This window comes from Eubalaena glacialis, chromosome X (genome assembly GCF_028564815.1).
Source record: "Eubalaena glacialis isolate mEubGla1 chromosome X, mEubGla1.1.hap2.+ XY, whole genome shotgun sequence".
NCBI lineage: Eukaryota > Metazoa > Chordata > Mammalia > Artiodactyla > Balaenidae > Eubalaena > Eubalaena glacialis.
This window is the reverse complement of record NC_083736.1, coordinates 43,181,371-43,193,980: the sequence shown is the minus strand read 5'-3', so window position 1 is coordinate 43,193,980 and position 12,610 is coordinate 43,181,371. Positions and strand designations below refer to the sequence as shown.

Below are 12,610 nucleotides of genomic sequence, written 5' to 3'. Positions count from 1 at the left end.
ACAGGTGAAGCAAGTGTCTGCTGACAGAAAGCATGCAGCCCTCAAACAAGGGCCACCCGGCCAGAGCAGAGCAGGGTGGTGACAAAAACAAGACTGGAACAAAGACACGCGCCAAAACGCTCCCAGGGCTGACACTGGTACGTGTGTTGCGTGATACATGTGTTGGGTGTCAGACCAAGGAAGATACCATCCTCCCCTTCTTTATTCTCATCTGCCAATTTTCTTACAGCCACTTATAAATTCCCTTTTATCAAGAAAGGTTGTAACAATTCAGGATGATATATAACTACCAAACAGAACAGAAAAGCAGCCGCGACGGCGCTGAAAAGGAAAGCCTGGGAGGAGGTGCCTGGGAAGGGAGCTGCAGTGAGGACCCCACAGCCCCCACCGGCGACCACTGTGAGAGGTTTTCAGGGCCACAGGAAGCCAAAACAGCAAGCCAGCCCTCCTGTTTGCAGAGAGGGAGCGGGAGGGTGGAGGCGGCCCAGGTACAGGGATGCTGGGGTGGAGGGGAGTCTCTGAGTACCTGCGAGATGGCCCACTGGGCCGCGGCAATGGCAGTGCTGGCCACAGAGGCAGCATTGATGCGACTGCCTTCGTTGGAGGCCATGTCCCTGGGGAGGATGTCAGAGACTGGGAGTGAGACAGGAGGCCCCAAGCTGGGGGGCAAGCTGGGAAAGGACACAGGTGGGGCCCTGACCTCTTAGAACCCTTGGCAAACTCAACGTTGATGGTCTTGCCGTCGATGGTGAGCGGCGGGTGCAGGGCCTGCAGGATCTGCAGCAGCTGGGCTGCCTCCTGGCGGAGGGGCGGGGCAGGGGCAGAAGGGTCAGGCCCGGGGAGGTCCCCGGCTCCATTGCCCCATTTCCAGGCTTGGGGCCGCGGCGGGGGGCTAGGGTCAGGGTCCCTCCTCCCTGCCCCGGGGGCCGGGATCCTGGCTGCCCGGCCCCCCCCCTGTGCCGCCCTCACCACGATGGTGGAGAGCTGGATGAAGGCAAAGCCACGGTTCAGTTGGGTCTGCTTGTCCTTGATGACGCGTACGTTGGAGGAGGACAGCACTGCGTAGGGTGCCAGGGCCCCCAGGATGGAGTCCATGGTGCTGTGTGGGTTCAGGTTGCGCAAAATGATGGCTGCAGAAAGGCGCCCAGCATTAGGGAGCACCCCTGATATTCCGCTCCGGCCCTACCCTCTGGTGGCTCCCCACTGCTCTCTCTCCCCTGGCCTCCGTGTCCTTGCGCCTGCTGCTTCCCCTCACCTCTTCCTCTCAGATAAACTCTGCTTGTCAGTCCAAGTCCCAGCTCAGTCGCCCACCTGCTGAGAACCTTCTCAACACACCCCCGAAGTCGAGTTTGGCAATGCTCTTCCTCTGCTCTCCCTACATTACATGTCTGTCCCCCCACCAGGCAGAGGCCCCTGGGAGGATGAAGTCCTGGTCACCACCATCTCTCTGGCCTTGGAGAGCCCAGCCTAGACACCCTAGGGCAGGGAGGAAGGAAGGAACAACTGACTCACTGTCGTTGGCGTTCTCTGAGCTCGGCTCCGAGCCCTGTGACAGGGCCTGGGAGGCCAGCACTCCCTGGGCCTGGTAGGGCTGTGGCAGGGGCAGCAGGCCCTGGCTTAGCTCCCGACCACCCAGCGGTAGCGTCTGCTGATCCAACCTTGCGCCCAGGGGCAGCTTCTGCTCTGCCTCTGTCAGGGGCGGCAGAAGACAAGCCAGTGACAAAGGGGGAGGGGCTCCCAGGTTGGTCACCCTCCTCCCAGAGCACCGGCCCCTCCCCCTTCTCCCCCTTCCCAGCAACGTCCCGGGGAAGAGGGAGGTAGGAGGGCCATACCTGACTTGGGCACACCACATTTGAAGCACTTCTCACGGCGTTTGAAGTTCTGGACGCCACACTGTGAGGCACAAGCCAGGCTATCAGAGGGGGTGGGGCTTTCCACTGCGCCCTCCAAACGTGGATCCAGAGATCCCCCAGGGAACCCGCCACGCCCCAGGAAGGTCCCAGGGTCAGGGGTGGCAGGGGGCTTTGGGGCTCTGGCTGTCATCCTCGGTCCCGTGAATCTTCCCTTTACATGGTCTCAAATTTGTCCTCAGTGCCAACCCCTCAACTCAGGAATCCATAACTCCCCCACCTCTGTTACCAACTGCCGCCTGCTCCGAGGTACCAACTCCCAGAAATGCCCCCACCTCCAAAGTCCCTTTGGTAGGTTCCTCTTCCCAAAATGTACTTCCCTATTCAGAAACCTTCGTTATTTCTATCCCTCAAAGCCAGCAGCCCCTCTCTTGCCAGACTCCCACCCCTCCTTCATCTCGAGGACTGGGTTGGATCCTGCCGCTCTTGAGAAATAAATCTGCCTGGGATATTGCAGCCTCTGGAGACCCCCAGCTTTCACCACATTTCTATCTCTGATCCATGGTCAGGTACTAAGCACTGCTCCCGTGCCAGGCTCCGTGCAGGACGTGGCCTCTGCCCTCCTGGCCTAACAGTGGGGAGCAGACGTAGCACAGAGGGGCTGCAGGTGAGTCTGTGGAAATGGTCCCCCCAGGGGCTCTGGGAGGGGAGCGGGCCTAGAGGCCCAGCTCACTCAGCTGCGTATAGTCAGCAGGGCTGTTTGATCTGGGAGGTCCAAGAGTTTGGTTTGGTTTTGCTGGGAAGCGACTGCTGGCAGAGGCAAGAGATTTTGTGTAGGAGGATGAGGAGAGAGGCAAAAGCAAAGGCTGGACAGGGAAGGTGACACTAGATCACAGAGGGTAGTCACACTCAAGCTCAGAGTTGTGGGGGTTTTCAGCAGAGGAGGAGGGGCGTGGTCAGAAGTGGTTCTGAGGAATGTCACCAGTGAGGGAGTGGGAGAAAGAGGCAAGAGGCCAGCACACCAGAGAGGGGCCTGTGGTGACTGTGTGGGGGAGGAGGTGAGGACTGGCCTGAGCAGTGGGAATGGCAAGAGGGAGCATTTCTGTGATGGAAGTGACAAGACTGGAGAGCAACAGGATGTGGTGGATAAAGGAGAGAAAAGAAGAGAATCCCCTAGTTTCAAGGAGTATTTGAAAATACAGGAGGGATGGAGTCCTCCCGTCACTCTGTCCCTACCTCTCCAGAGAGGTTGGACACCCGTCTTCTGATATTACTTTTTTGGTTTTGAAATAAGCAGGAACCACTCCCCTTACTGGGCAGAGTTCCTCTTGGGGAGAGGGCCTACGCAAGCTCTCAGGTCTCCCCTTAGGTCTCAGGGCTGCCAGCCGGCGGCAGGAGGTGAGGCTGTAGAGTCCCAAGGCTGCTTGTGAGGCTGGCCCCAGGGGAGATCTGAACTCACGGTGGCATCCATGGCCCACGATCAGGAGCAAGGCACCACTCAAGGTTCCATCTCTCTGAGCCTCAGCCTCCTCTTAGGGAATATTGACTGCAAAGAGCTACAGCTTGTACCCTCAGTCTCAGGCGGACATGGCTTTGTCAGAGGTCGGGTCACCTGACACAGGCTCTCAGAACACCCTACACGTTCCTTCAGGACAAGAGCTGACACTGAACATCGTTAACAGCGGGCCAGGTGTCGTTCCAAGTGTTACCCTCTCATCACCACATTTCAATCCTCCCAACCACCTTTGGGGAGCGGGGTCATTGGTATTTGCATTGTAGAGATGGGGAGAGTGAGGCAAAGAGAGGTTAAATACCCTGACGAAAATCAAGGCAGATTTGGGAGAGTCTAACTTCAGCTAGTCTGGTTCTGAAGCCCACATTTTATAGATCACATTATGCCTCCACTGTCACTAGTCACTTACATAAATATCTGTTTTAAGTCTACTGGGGCTTCAGGCAAGATCGTGCCGCATGAGGGCAGAGCCTGGCGCCAAGTGAAAGCTCAGTACAAACTGGTGGGTGGGTGGCAAGGAGCAGCGCTGCTTGAGCTGAGCCAGTCCTCCACACCCACGCCACTCAGAGGCCCCAGGGAGACAGAGACGTTGCCACCGCCCCTGTACCTTATTACACAGCCAGTCCTCATTGATCTTGGGCTTGGGGTCGCTGTAGTGCATGGACACCTTCTGGCCCAGGATGTTGAGGGAGTGCTGCGGGGAAAAGCAGAGCACAGTGAGACCTGGGCAGCAGTGCCCCACGCACCGTCTCAGCACAGGAGAAGAGAGTGAGCGAGCCCTTCAGCTGGATGGATGAGGGACAGGGAACGGAGGGAGGTCGGAGAACTGACGAGGGAAGAAGGAAGGGAAGGAGGGAGGGAAAGCGCCACAGCCCTCGGGCGCAGCTGCTTGCTGCCTTTCCGGGCACGCGCACACACACGTGAACACACGCCACCAGGCACACAGTGCTCGGCTGCCCGAAGCTTGCCGGACAGCGGGGGAAGCCCCCACTCGGCCCTGACACTGCCAGGCCACACCCAGGGCCAGCACTACACAGGCTACACTTGGGATGAGGGGGGACGGGGAGGGGAGGGGAGGGAGAGGAGGGGAGAGAAAGAGAGAAAGAGAGAGCGCACGCGCACTAGTGCTGGAGAAGGGGAAAAAGAAAGAGCCATATTTAAAAGATGGACGGTCCTGCTGTGAGGCTGTCTTCCCGTGGCTGGCGGGGTCCTGGGCCCATGGCACTAGCCTGTGGACCGGCAGAGATGGCCCCAGGGCCGCCCCTGCTGAGCCTCCCTTCCACCACATCGCCCCTTCCTCCCCTGAGGCTTTCCTTCAGTGCCCCACACCAGTGAGCTGGGCTCTGGGTGGGCGAGCAGAAGCCTTGGGTCTCTGAAGGTCCCAAAGCTGCTGGGTTGGGAGCCCGTGCCAGGCTGGGGGAGCAGGCTCCCCCCATTCCAGAAAGCACGGCTCCTCGCTGAGAGGGCAGGCCTGTCCCTAGCGGAGAGGGACAAGTGGTGACTCCTGTGGGGGCTAGGTGCAGTGGGAGGGGTGGGGTGACTGAAGTGGGTCCTGGTGAATGAAACCATCACTCTTGACTGGTACTTTCGATCAACAGAGCGGTGCTGGCCTGTCCCATGGAAATCAAAGGACCGAACTCACATGCAGGGACAGAGCTGGCAAAACAGGACTTGCTAGTTAGTGTGCCAACAGCTAAGTTCCCCAATGGCTGGACTTCCAGCGGTGCCCAAGAGTGGAACAGAGTCCTGGCTCTGCCCGACCCCAGAGAAGGGCGGTCCCCCGGGGAGTGGGAACTTAGGTGGAAGGACCCCACCCCCACCCCACCCCCAAGGCAGCCCTTTCTCTGAAAGCTCAGCCAGGAGAGGAAGAGAGGCAGAGCTAGTGCCTGGCCAGTGGGAAGGGCCAGTGGTGAGTGTGGGTTCTTGATGGGAAGCCCAGTGGGTAGCGAGAGATGGGAAGAGGAGATAGTGAGGGTCAGGAAGGGGGAGAGAGAGGGGGTGGGGGGATGGGACACAGGGCCACAGGGCAGGGAACTGTGTCCGTAAGAATCAGGCGATGGGGAGCGCTCGATTACAAAGTAGTATTTGTTTGGGGGGGGGGTTCAAGTGCGGCAAAGCAACCTGATTGGCTTCCATCCATCGTGTAGCGTCCTGCAAGTGACTAAACTCGACGAAGGCGAAGCCCCGGCTCTGACCTGGAGACAGCATTCAGATACAGACGCAGTGGGTTAGTCAACAGCTTTGGACACACGGCGTTCCCGGGGGCGGGACCCGAGGGGAGAGGACTGGGGGGCAGAGAGGGAAGTGGGGAGAGGAAAAAGGAAGAAAGGGAGAGAGAGAAGCAAAGAAAGACCAGGGTGTGGGAGGCAAGGTAGATGGTCGGGAGGGGCAGGAAAGAGGGAAGCAGGAGGGAAGAAAACAGAGCTGGAGAGGGGTTGGGGGCAGGGGATACACACACGCCAGCTGGGAAGAAAGACAGAGAGATGGGGCTCAGGCACACCTGCCCGGACAGCCTGGGGTGACAGAGACGGAGAGAAGGAGCTGGGAGGGAAAGGGTACAAGGAGAGGTCTCCAGAGAAGGAAGGAGGACAGATGGGCAGGCTGCTGGCTTCACATGGGCCAGAATAAATAACCAAATGGTGGGGCCCAGCACAAGGCCAGGGCAGCCCAGGAGGGGTCCTGTAACAGGTGTTTAATCAAAGGAGCAAAAGAGAAGCTGGGCCAGGCTGCTCGGTGAGGCTGGGAAGGCTCTAGGCCCAACAGGAACCAGAGGGAGTTAGGGACACAATGTCACCTCAGCCTCACCACAGTCCAGGGAAGGTTGGCCTCACCAGGGAGCCACCTCAGGGCCAAGCTGGGAAGATTACAGCCACCTACAGTCCAGGGAAGTTTGGCCTCACCAGGGAGCCACCTCAGGGCCAAGCTGGGAAGATTACAGCCACCTACAGTCCATGTCCTCTAAGACAGCAGGAGAATGGGGGCCAGGATCGTCCAGGTAGATCTTAAAGATCTTAAAGATCAGCAGGTGCCTGGGAGAAGCGCCCAGGGCCACAGAGAGGGCTGCACCTGGGACACCGCCTCAGGGAGACCAGAATCCTGTCAGCTTGGCTGGGGTACAGCAGAGCAAGACCTACATGCTATCAAGAGAGACTCCAGGCCTGGCCAGGGCTGGGAAGAGGATCCAGGGCTTGAGACCACAGGAAAGTAGCTCCTTCTTTGGAGGTGCACACACAGGGAGGGCTTAGACACAGCGGAACTTGAGGGGCATGCTTGATCTCCGAAAGAATAACCATTAGGATGCACAGGAGGATGGAATGGTATAATTAAAGAGAGAGAGAGAGAGAGAGAGAGAGAAAGATGGAGAGATGGAGAGATGGAGGCGTGGGGAGGAGAGAGACTGAGAGATGCAGAGAGAAGCCCAGGCAGAACGAGGCCCCACTGTGCCTGCCTTGGGGAGCCTGGGCCAGAGGTCCTGCAGAGACAACCCCCCACCACCCTACTAACCTCAGGCCAGCTCCAAGCAGCCTGCAAGAGGGAGGGAGGGAACAAGCAAGGCCAGCGATCCTGGCTGCTCCTTGGGATGCACCCTTGGACAAGAGCCATCCCCTGCCTCCCCTCTTGGGACACATGGGTGGGGCCGTGTCAGACCTACTTTCTGGTCAGAGACTGTTACCAGAAAAATGGGGAGAGCAAGGGGCAGGGGAAGGAGAAGAAAGGAGAGGGAAGGGAGGCTACTGGGGGGGACGGGGTTACCATCTCAGATACTCAGAGTCCCAAAGAGGAGGTTCCCCGGAGCCTGGCCCTGGCCCTGCCCCCGGGGAGCACTCAGCTCATCTCAGAGCTGCACCCCCTCCCTGACAGCCTCGCACAAGAGGCTACTGGCCGGAGCTGTGAGGAGAGTGGGATGAGGGGGAGAGAAGAAGAGAGGGTACCCCCAAGCTGCCCATTCCCAGCTGTGGCAGGAAGGCAGGGTAGGGAGGGTGAGGGAAAAGGCAGAGGCAGGAGGGAGACTCGGAGGCTGAGGCTGGCCAGCGGAAGAGGAGGGTACTAGAACAAAAGCTCACCTGAGGATTTGTTCCGCATCAGCCGGACCTCCCGTGCTTGGACGCCGTGGGACTGCAGCTGGCCACGGATCTGTACGGGGAGATACGGATTGGAGCAAGCTCAGCACGAGGGGGCTACTGGGTACCTGAGGCTGGCTGGAGGCCTCCAGGACCCCGGAGGGTCATAGGGGATGTGCACACACTGTCTCCTCTCCCTCTCTCAGGGCTTTCCCCCAAGTGACCACAGCCCCAGCCCCACACCAGTACCCAGTCTCAGCTTTCAGCCCCAGACTTGCAGAGTGAGTCAAATGAAAAAAGGGGCGTGGTGCAAGGTGAAGCATGGCAGCATTAACGACCCTCAGGGGTGGAGAACAGCAAGAGAGCAAGCGAGCCAGCAGCTCAAGAATGGTGGGCAGGGGTGGTCTGACAACAGGCTTGGTGCAGCCACAGAGCAAGGAAAGCTGGCAAGCAATTCTGGCCCTTTGCAAAGGGACTGCCCTCCGGCTTGCATCCAGAGAGACCCATGACACAAGTACGAAACTGGGAAGGACTGGGGTCTGAGCAAACCCCAGCCATGTGTGCTAGACCATAAATGGAGCAGTAACTTGGGGTGGAAACCAAAAGGCATGGCCGTGGGATTTGGAAAGCTTCCTGGATGACCTAAGCCAGAGGGAAGCTGCAGATGAAATTTGGGATTTGGACCAGGCGAGGCAGAGTCTCTAGGCCAGTGGTGCCTCTCGCAAGTGACTGGGAGCCTGTGCTGGGCATTCTTGGGCAGCAGCCTTAATGCCTCTGGGCCTCAGTTTCCTCATCAGGTTCAACAACAGAAGGGAAATTAAACATACACATACAAGGATGAAAAAGAAAGACACAGAGGAGCAGATCAGGACTGCTAACACTCAGGGAGAGCTCAGGAAACAGCTAGAATGTGGGCTCTGGGGTTCAGCTGCCCAGGTTCAGATCCCAACTCTGCTGTGCCACTCACTGACTGTGGGACCTGAGGCAAACAGCTTCACTGCTGGGGGCCTGGCTTCCTCATCCGCAGAATGAAAATACAAAGAGTACCTTCCCTACAGGGTGGCTGTGCAGATTAAATCAGACCTGACATGTGGCCCACCCTGTGATAAATCCTCCACAGGTGTCAGCACTCAGTTACCGTCTGACCCTGAACAGTGGAGGTGGGCCAGACCTGAAAGCTCTCAAACACACAGGTGGGATTTTCTCTGCGACAACATAGGCAGCCAGCAGGTTTCAGAGGAGAGATGAGCAGAGAATTCACGGGCAGTGGGGAGGAGGGGGAGAACTGGGGAGGCTAGTGAGGAGGCTATTCTAGTGGCCCATTTGGGGTTTTCCTGCTCTCTAGGGGAAGTCTGTATGAGAAGGGAGGAGGATGGGAGGGAATGTCACACAGGAAAACAGGGTGGGAAGGCTGCAGCAGCAATGAAGTCAAAGGAGAACCCAAGGCTCTGTGGTCGTGCCAGTGAGGAGATCTGATGCTGCTGGCAAAAGAGGGTGGAGGGCAGGGAATGAGAATAAAACCTCAGAAAATCCCACGGGGAACCTCCCCACCCCCCAGGCCGCAGGGTCTCCGCATCATCTCTGCCACCAGAAATATCTGGCACTGGGACTGGTGAGCATCTGGCCTTTGATGGACATTTGCAGAATGGATGGATGGCCAGTGGAATGTGCAGAAGGAATGCTCTGTTCCCTCCCCCACCCACCACCACAGCCCCTGGGCCAAGTCAGCCTATCCAACACTCCTCCCTTCCAGACTAGGAGACAAGAGGGCCTACCCAGGGGACGGATCAGTGCTGGCGGACAGAAGCTAGTGGGGAGAAGGGATGAAAGGTGCTGAGGTTGGGGGTAAGGGAGAAGCTGAGGGCCCTGGAGGAGACCCAGCCTGGCCTCCTGCTCTGCCACCTGCCCAGGGACACGGGGGGCACGTACGTCATCCTCAGTGGCTGCCTGTGGCAGCATCCTCAGCATGACGATGTTACTGGCCTTCTCCTCCTCCTCCTCCTCCTCATCCTCCTCCTCCTCCTCCCCTTGCTCGGTCCGATAGTCCTGGTCCCGATAGTCGCCGTCTCGGGGGAAGCCTGGTGGGCCGGTGGGGCTGTGCCTGTGCCGCCGCCGCCGCCTACGCTGAGTCTCGGAGCCCGGGGAGGCCTCGTAGGAATCCTGGCCAACAGAATGAGACGAGAGACACCAGACGGGCAGTCAGTCTGGGGTGGGCCTAGGAGCTGGCCGCTGGCTCTCCGAGGCAGGCAGGCTCTGAAAGCCAGGGGTGGGCGGGCTCCGGCTAAAGGCTTGGGGCAGGCAAGGTGGGTAGGCCCTGGACTGCAACCCTTCTGGGGTTGGAGATTCTCCCCAGGATGCTTTTGGGGGCTGCTTCGGTGGGGAGTGGGGAGAGGCCGGTGGCAGTATCGGTGTGGGAGAGGAACTCCCACAGACAGGTGACCAGACACCACTTAAAACCTCCTTGGGAAGAGACCATTTGGGGTTGGCACACTAAACCCTGCTCTGTTTCTCCCCCCTCCTCCCTCGCCAGCTCAGCCAGCACGTGCACAATTGTTCCTAGTGCCATGGAAGGCCACACACCTTGCTTAAGATTCCCAGCCTGAGCCCTGCCACCAAGTCGTGGGTTTAGGAATAGCTTAAGACCTCAGCCAGAGCCAGCCAGCAGGGGCTGACAAAGGTGCGAGGGCTACGGCGCTGCCCACCCCCACCCCCCCCCCGGTCCCTGATCCTCTGCCTGGCCAGTCCTCCATCACCACCAGGCTCTCTCCTAACAGGGTGTGGTCACTGGATTCCTGGGCGTTGCTCAAACCATCCTTTCAGGACTAAGCAAGCCAGGCCTGGGTCCACACCCCTCCTGCCCTCACGGAGGCCAGATAACTCAGGGCTCCACTCTTCCTGGTCCACCCAGGGCCCAGCCAGTGCCCTGGAGACATCCAGGCACAGCTCACAGCTGCCACTTGAGGAAGCTTGGTTGCCCACCACAGGGGTCTTTCCACTGGACCCCCCAGAGGGTGGCCAGCAGCCCACACTCTGCTTCCCACTGGAAAGGAGAGCTGTCTGCTTGTGTGGACCAGGGCCCTGATGCCCCCTCAACTTGGGGTTCCCATAAGGCAAGGCTGCTTCTTCCCGTCAGATGGGGGCTCCCTGATGGTGAGCATCATGCCTCCCCACTCAGGCCAGGGCTAACTATCCAACACGGAAATGGCTAGCTTCTGAGCTCAAAGGAGAGGCCTGAGGGGACTTCCCCTTCTGTCTAGAGGCTCTGCCACCACTGGGAATGCCCACGGTCAGCCCCCCCAGAGCTGCTCTGCTTGGTGATATCCAAGTGATATCCAAGTGCCCTCCCAACCCTAGATGCCGGGTCCCCAAATTGGCTGGGAGCAGGCAGTATAGGGCTTGCAGTGAACCCTGAACAACAGGGAAGAAGGGAGACAGGTGGTGGCCAGGGGCCCTCAGAAGTATAGAGCCAAGCACGTGGAAGTTAGGGAGACCCAACTTGGGAGAGGAGCCCTCAGAGAGGGGAGTGGGGACAGACCCTCCAGGTGAGGCAAAGCCACCGAGCACAGTCTGAAGGCATGGGAGCTGAGAGCTACCTGCACACGGTGCTGCAGCCAGACAGAGGCCCTGCAGGAGCTGGCCCTCCCCTGCCCTCACCTCTGCACTCTGCTCCTCGGACGAGTCATCATAGTCGTGCTTGCCCTCCTGGCTGCCATACTCGCGGGGATACGAGCGGTAGTCCATGTCCCGGTAGTCGTGATCCCGGCTGCGGTTCTCCCCACCATCATCCTGTGAACGATCGCTGGCTCCGTAACGGCCAGTCCTGTCTCCACGACCCCCTCTGGGGAAAGAAGGATGGGGAGGGAAGAGAGGGCAGTCCTTTCTGAAAGGTGCAAGAGGTGAGGGTGAGGGTGAGGGTGAGGGTGAGGGTGAGGGTGAGGGTGACCCCACCCACCCCCTCCCTCTAGACCCTCAGCCCCGCCCCCTGACAGGGATCCCTACATGCTGACCCCGTGGGGCAAGCTGGCTCCCACCTCTCCCTCAAATCCAACCCACTTCTCTCCTTCCCTTCCCCACCTCTCCATTCCCTCACTGGGCCCTCAGATGTGGAACCCCGACTGGTCTCCTCACCTCCACCCAGGCCTCCCCTAGTTCACTCTCTATACCCCAAATGTGAGTGAGGGTTTCACAAGGCAAAGTCAATCAAGTCCAACCATATTGCTCCTTACAAAACACCAAAATGCTCACCAAGGTCCTACAAGGTCTGCAGGGCCCTGCGGGATGAGGTCCCTGCCGACCTCTTTCCTTCCACCTTATCGTGCACTGCGCTACCCTGCCCCTCTGTTCCACGGTCACCTTGCTAGCACTGGCAGCTGTTTGTCTGTCTGTATGTATGTATGTACGTATTTATTTCGCGCGGGCCTTTCTCTGGTTGCGGGGAGCGGAGGCTACTCTTCGTTGTGGTACGCGGGCTTCTCATTGTATGTATGTATGTATTTATTTCACGCGGGCTTTTCTCTGGTTGCGGGGAGCGGAGGCTACTCTTCATTGCGGTACGCGGGCTTCTCATTGTATGTATGCATGTATGTATTTATTTCGCACGGGCTTTTCTCTGGTTGCGGCGAGCGAAGGCTACTCTTTGTTCCGGCACACGGGCTTCTCATTGTATGTATGTATGTATGTATTTATTTATTTCGTGCGGGCTTTTCTCTGGTTGCGGCGAGCGGAGGCTACTCTTCGTTGCGGTGCGCAGGCTTCTCATTGCGGTGGCTTCTCTTGTTGCGGAGCACGGGCTCTAGGCGTGCGGGCTTCAGTAGTTGTGGCACGTGGGCTCAGTAGTCGTGGCTCGTGGGCTCTAGAGGGCAGGCTCAGTATTTGTGGCACATGGGCTTAGTTGCTCCGCGGCATGTGGGATCTTCCGGGACCAGGGCTCGAACCCGTGTCCCCTGCATTGGCAGGCAGATTCTTAACCACTGCGCCACCAGGGAAGCCTCTGGCAGCTGTTTTGTTAAAATTTCTCCTACTGCAATAACTGTAAAATAATTATCTCAACATTGATTTAATGTGCATTTCTTTGATGATTTAAAAAATTACTAGACTGAGTTTTGGGAGATGAGGGTACCACCTGTTCGGTTCACTGCCCTATTCCCCAAAGCTTAGCTTAGTGCCTAATACTCAGCAGGTGCCCA

General features: G+C 58.5%; 1 protein-coding gene across 6 annotated transcripts in view; it reads right to left on the bottom strand.

Annotated features, from left to right (window-relative positions):
- Nucleotides 1-12,610, bottom strand: part of RBM10 (RNA binding motif protein 10) — a 29,662-nt gene that overhangs the window by 3,901 nt on the left and 13,151 nt on the right. For 3 of the 6 annotated variants that reach the window (XM_061179261.1, XM_061179259.1, XM_061179264.1), the window contains exons 3-12: nucleotides 11,079-11,262; nucleotides 9,354-9,584; nucleotides 7,428-7,497; nucleotides 5,485-5,558; nucleotides 3,971-4,057; nucleotides 1,833-1,893; nucleotides 1,513-1,689; nucleotides 970-1,130; nucleotides 701-798; nucleotides 527-614 (exon numbers count right to left, since the gene is read on the bottom strand). In XM_061179261.1, the coding sequence (XP_061035244.1) occupies nucleotides 527-614; nucleotides 701-798; nucleotides 970-1,130; nucleotides 1,513-1,689; nucleotides 1,833-1,893; nucleotides 3,971-4,057; nucleotides 5,485-5,558; nucleotides 7,428-7,497; nucleotides 9,354-9,584; nucleotides 11,079-11,262 (1,231 nt within the window). The remainder of the gene's footprint in view (nucleotides 1-526; nucleotides 615-700; nucleotides 799-969; nucleotides 1,131-1,512; nucleotides 1,690-1,832; nucleotides 1,894-3,970; nucleotides 4,058-5,484; nucleotides 5,559-7,427; nucleotides 7,498-9,353; nucleotides 9,585-11,078; nucleotides 11,263-12,610) is intronic. The other 3 variants (XM_061179260.1, XM_061179262.1, XM_061179263.1) reach the window with 3 other exon arrangements.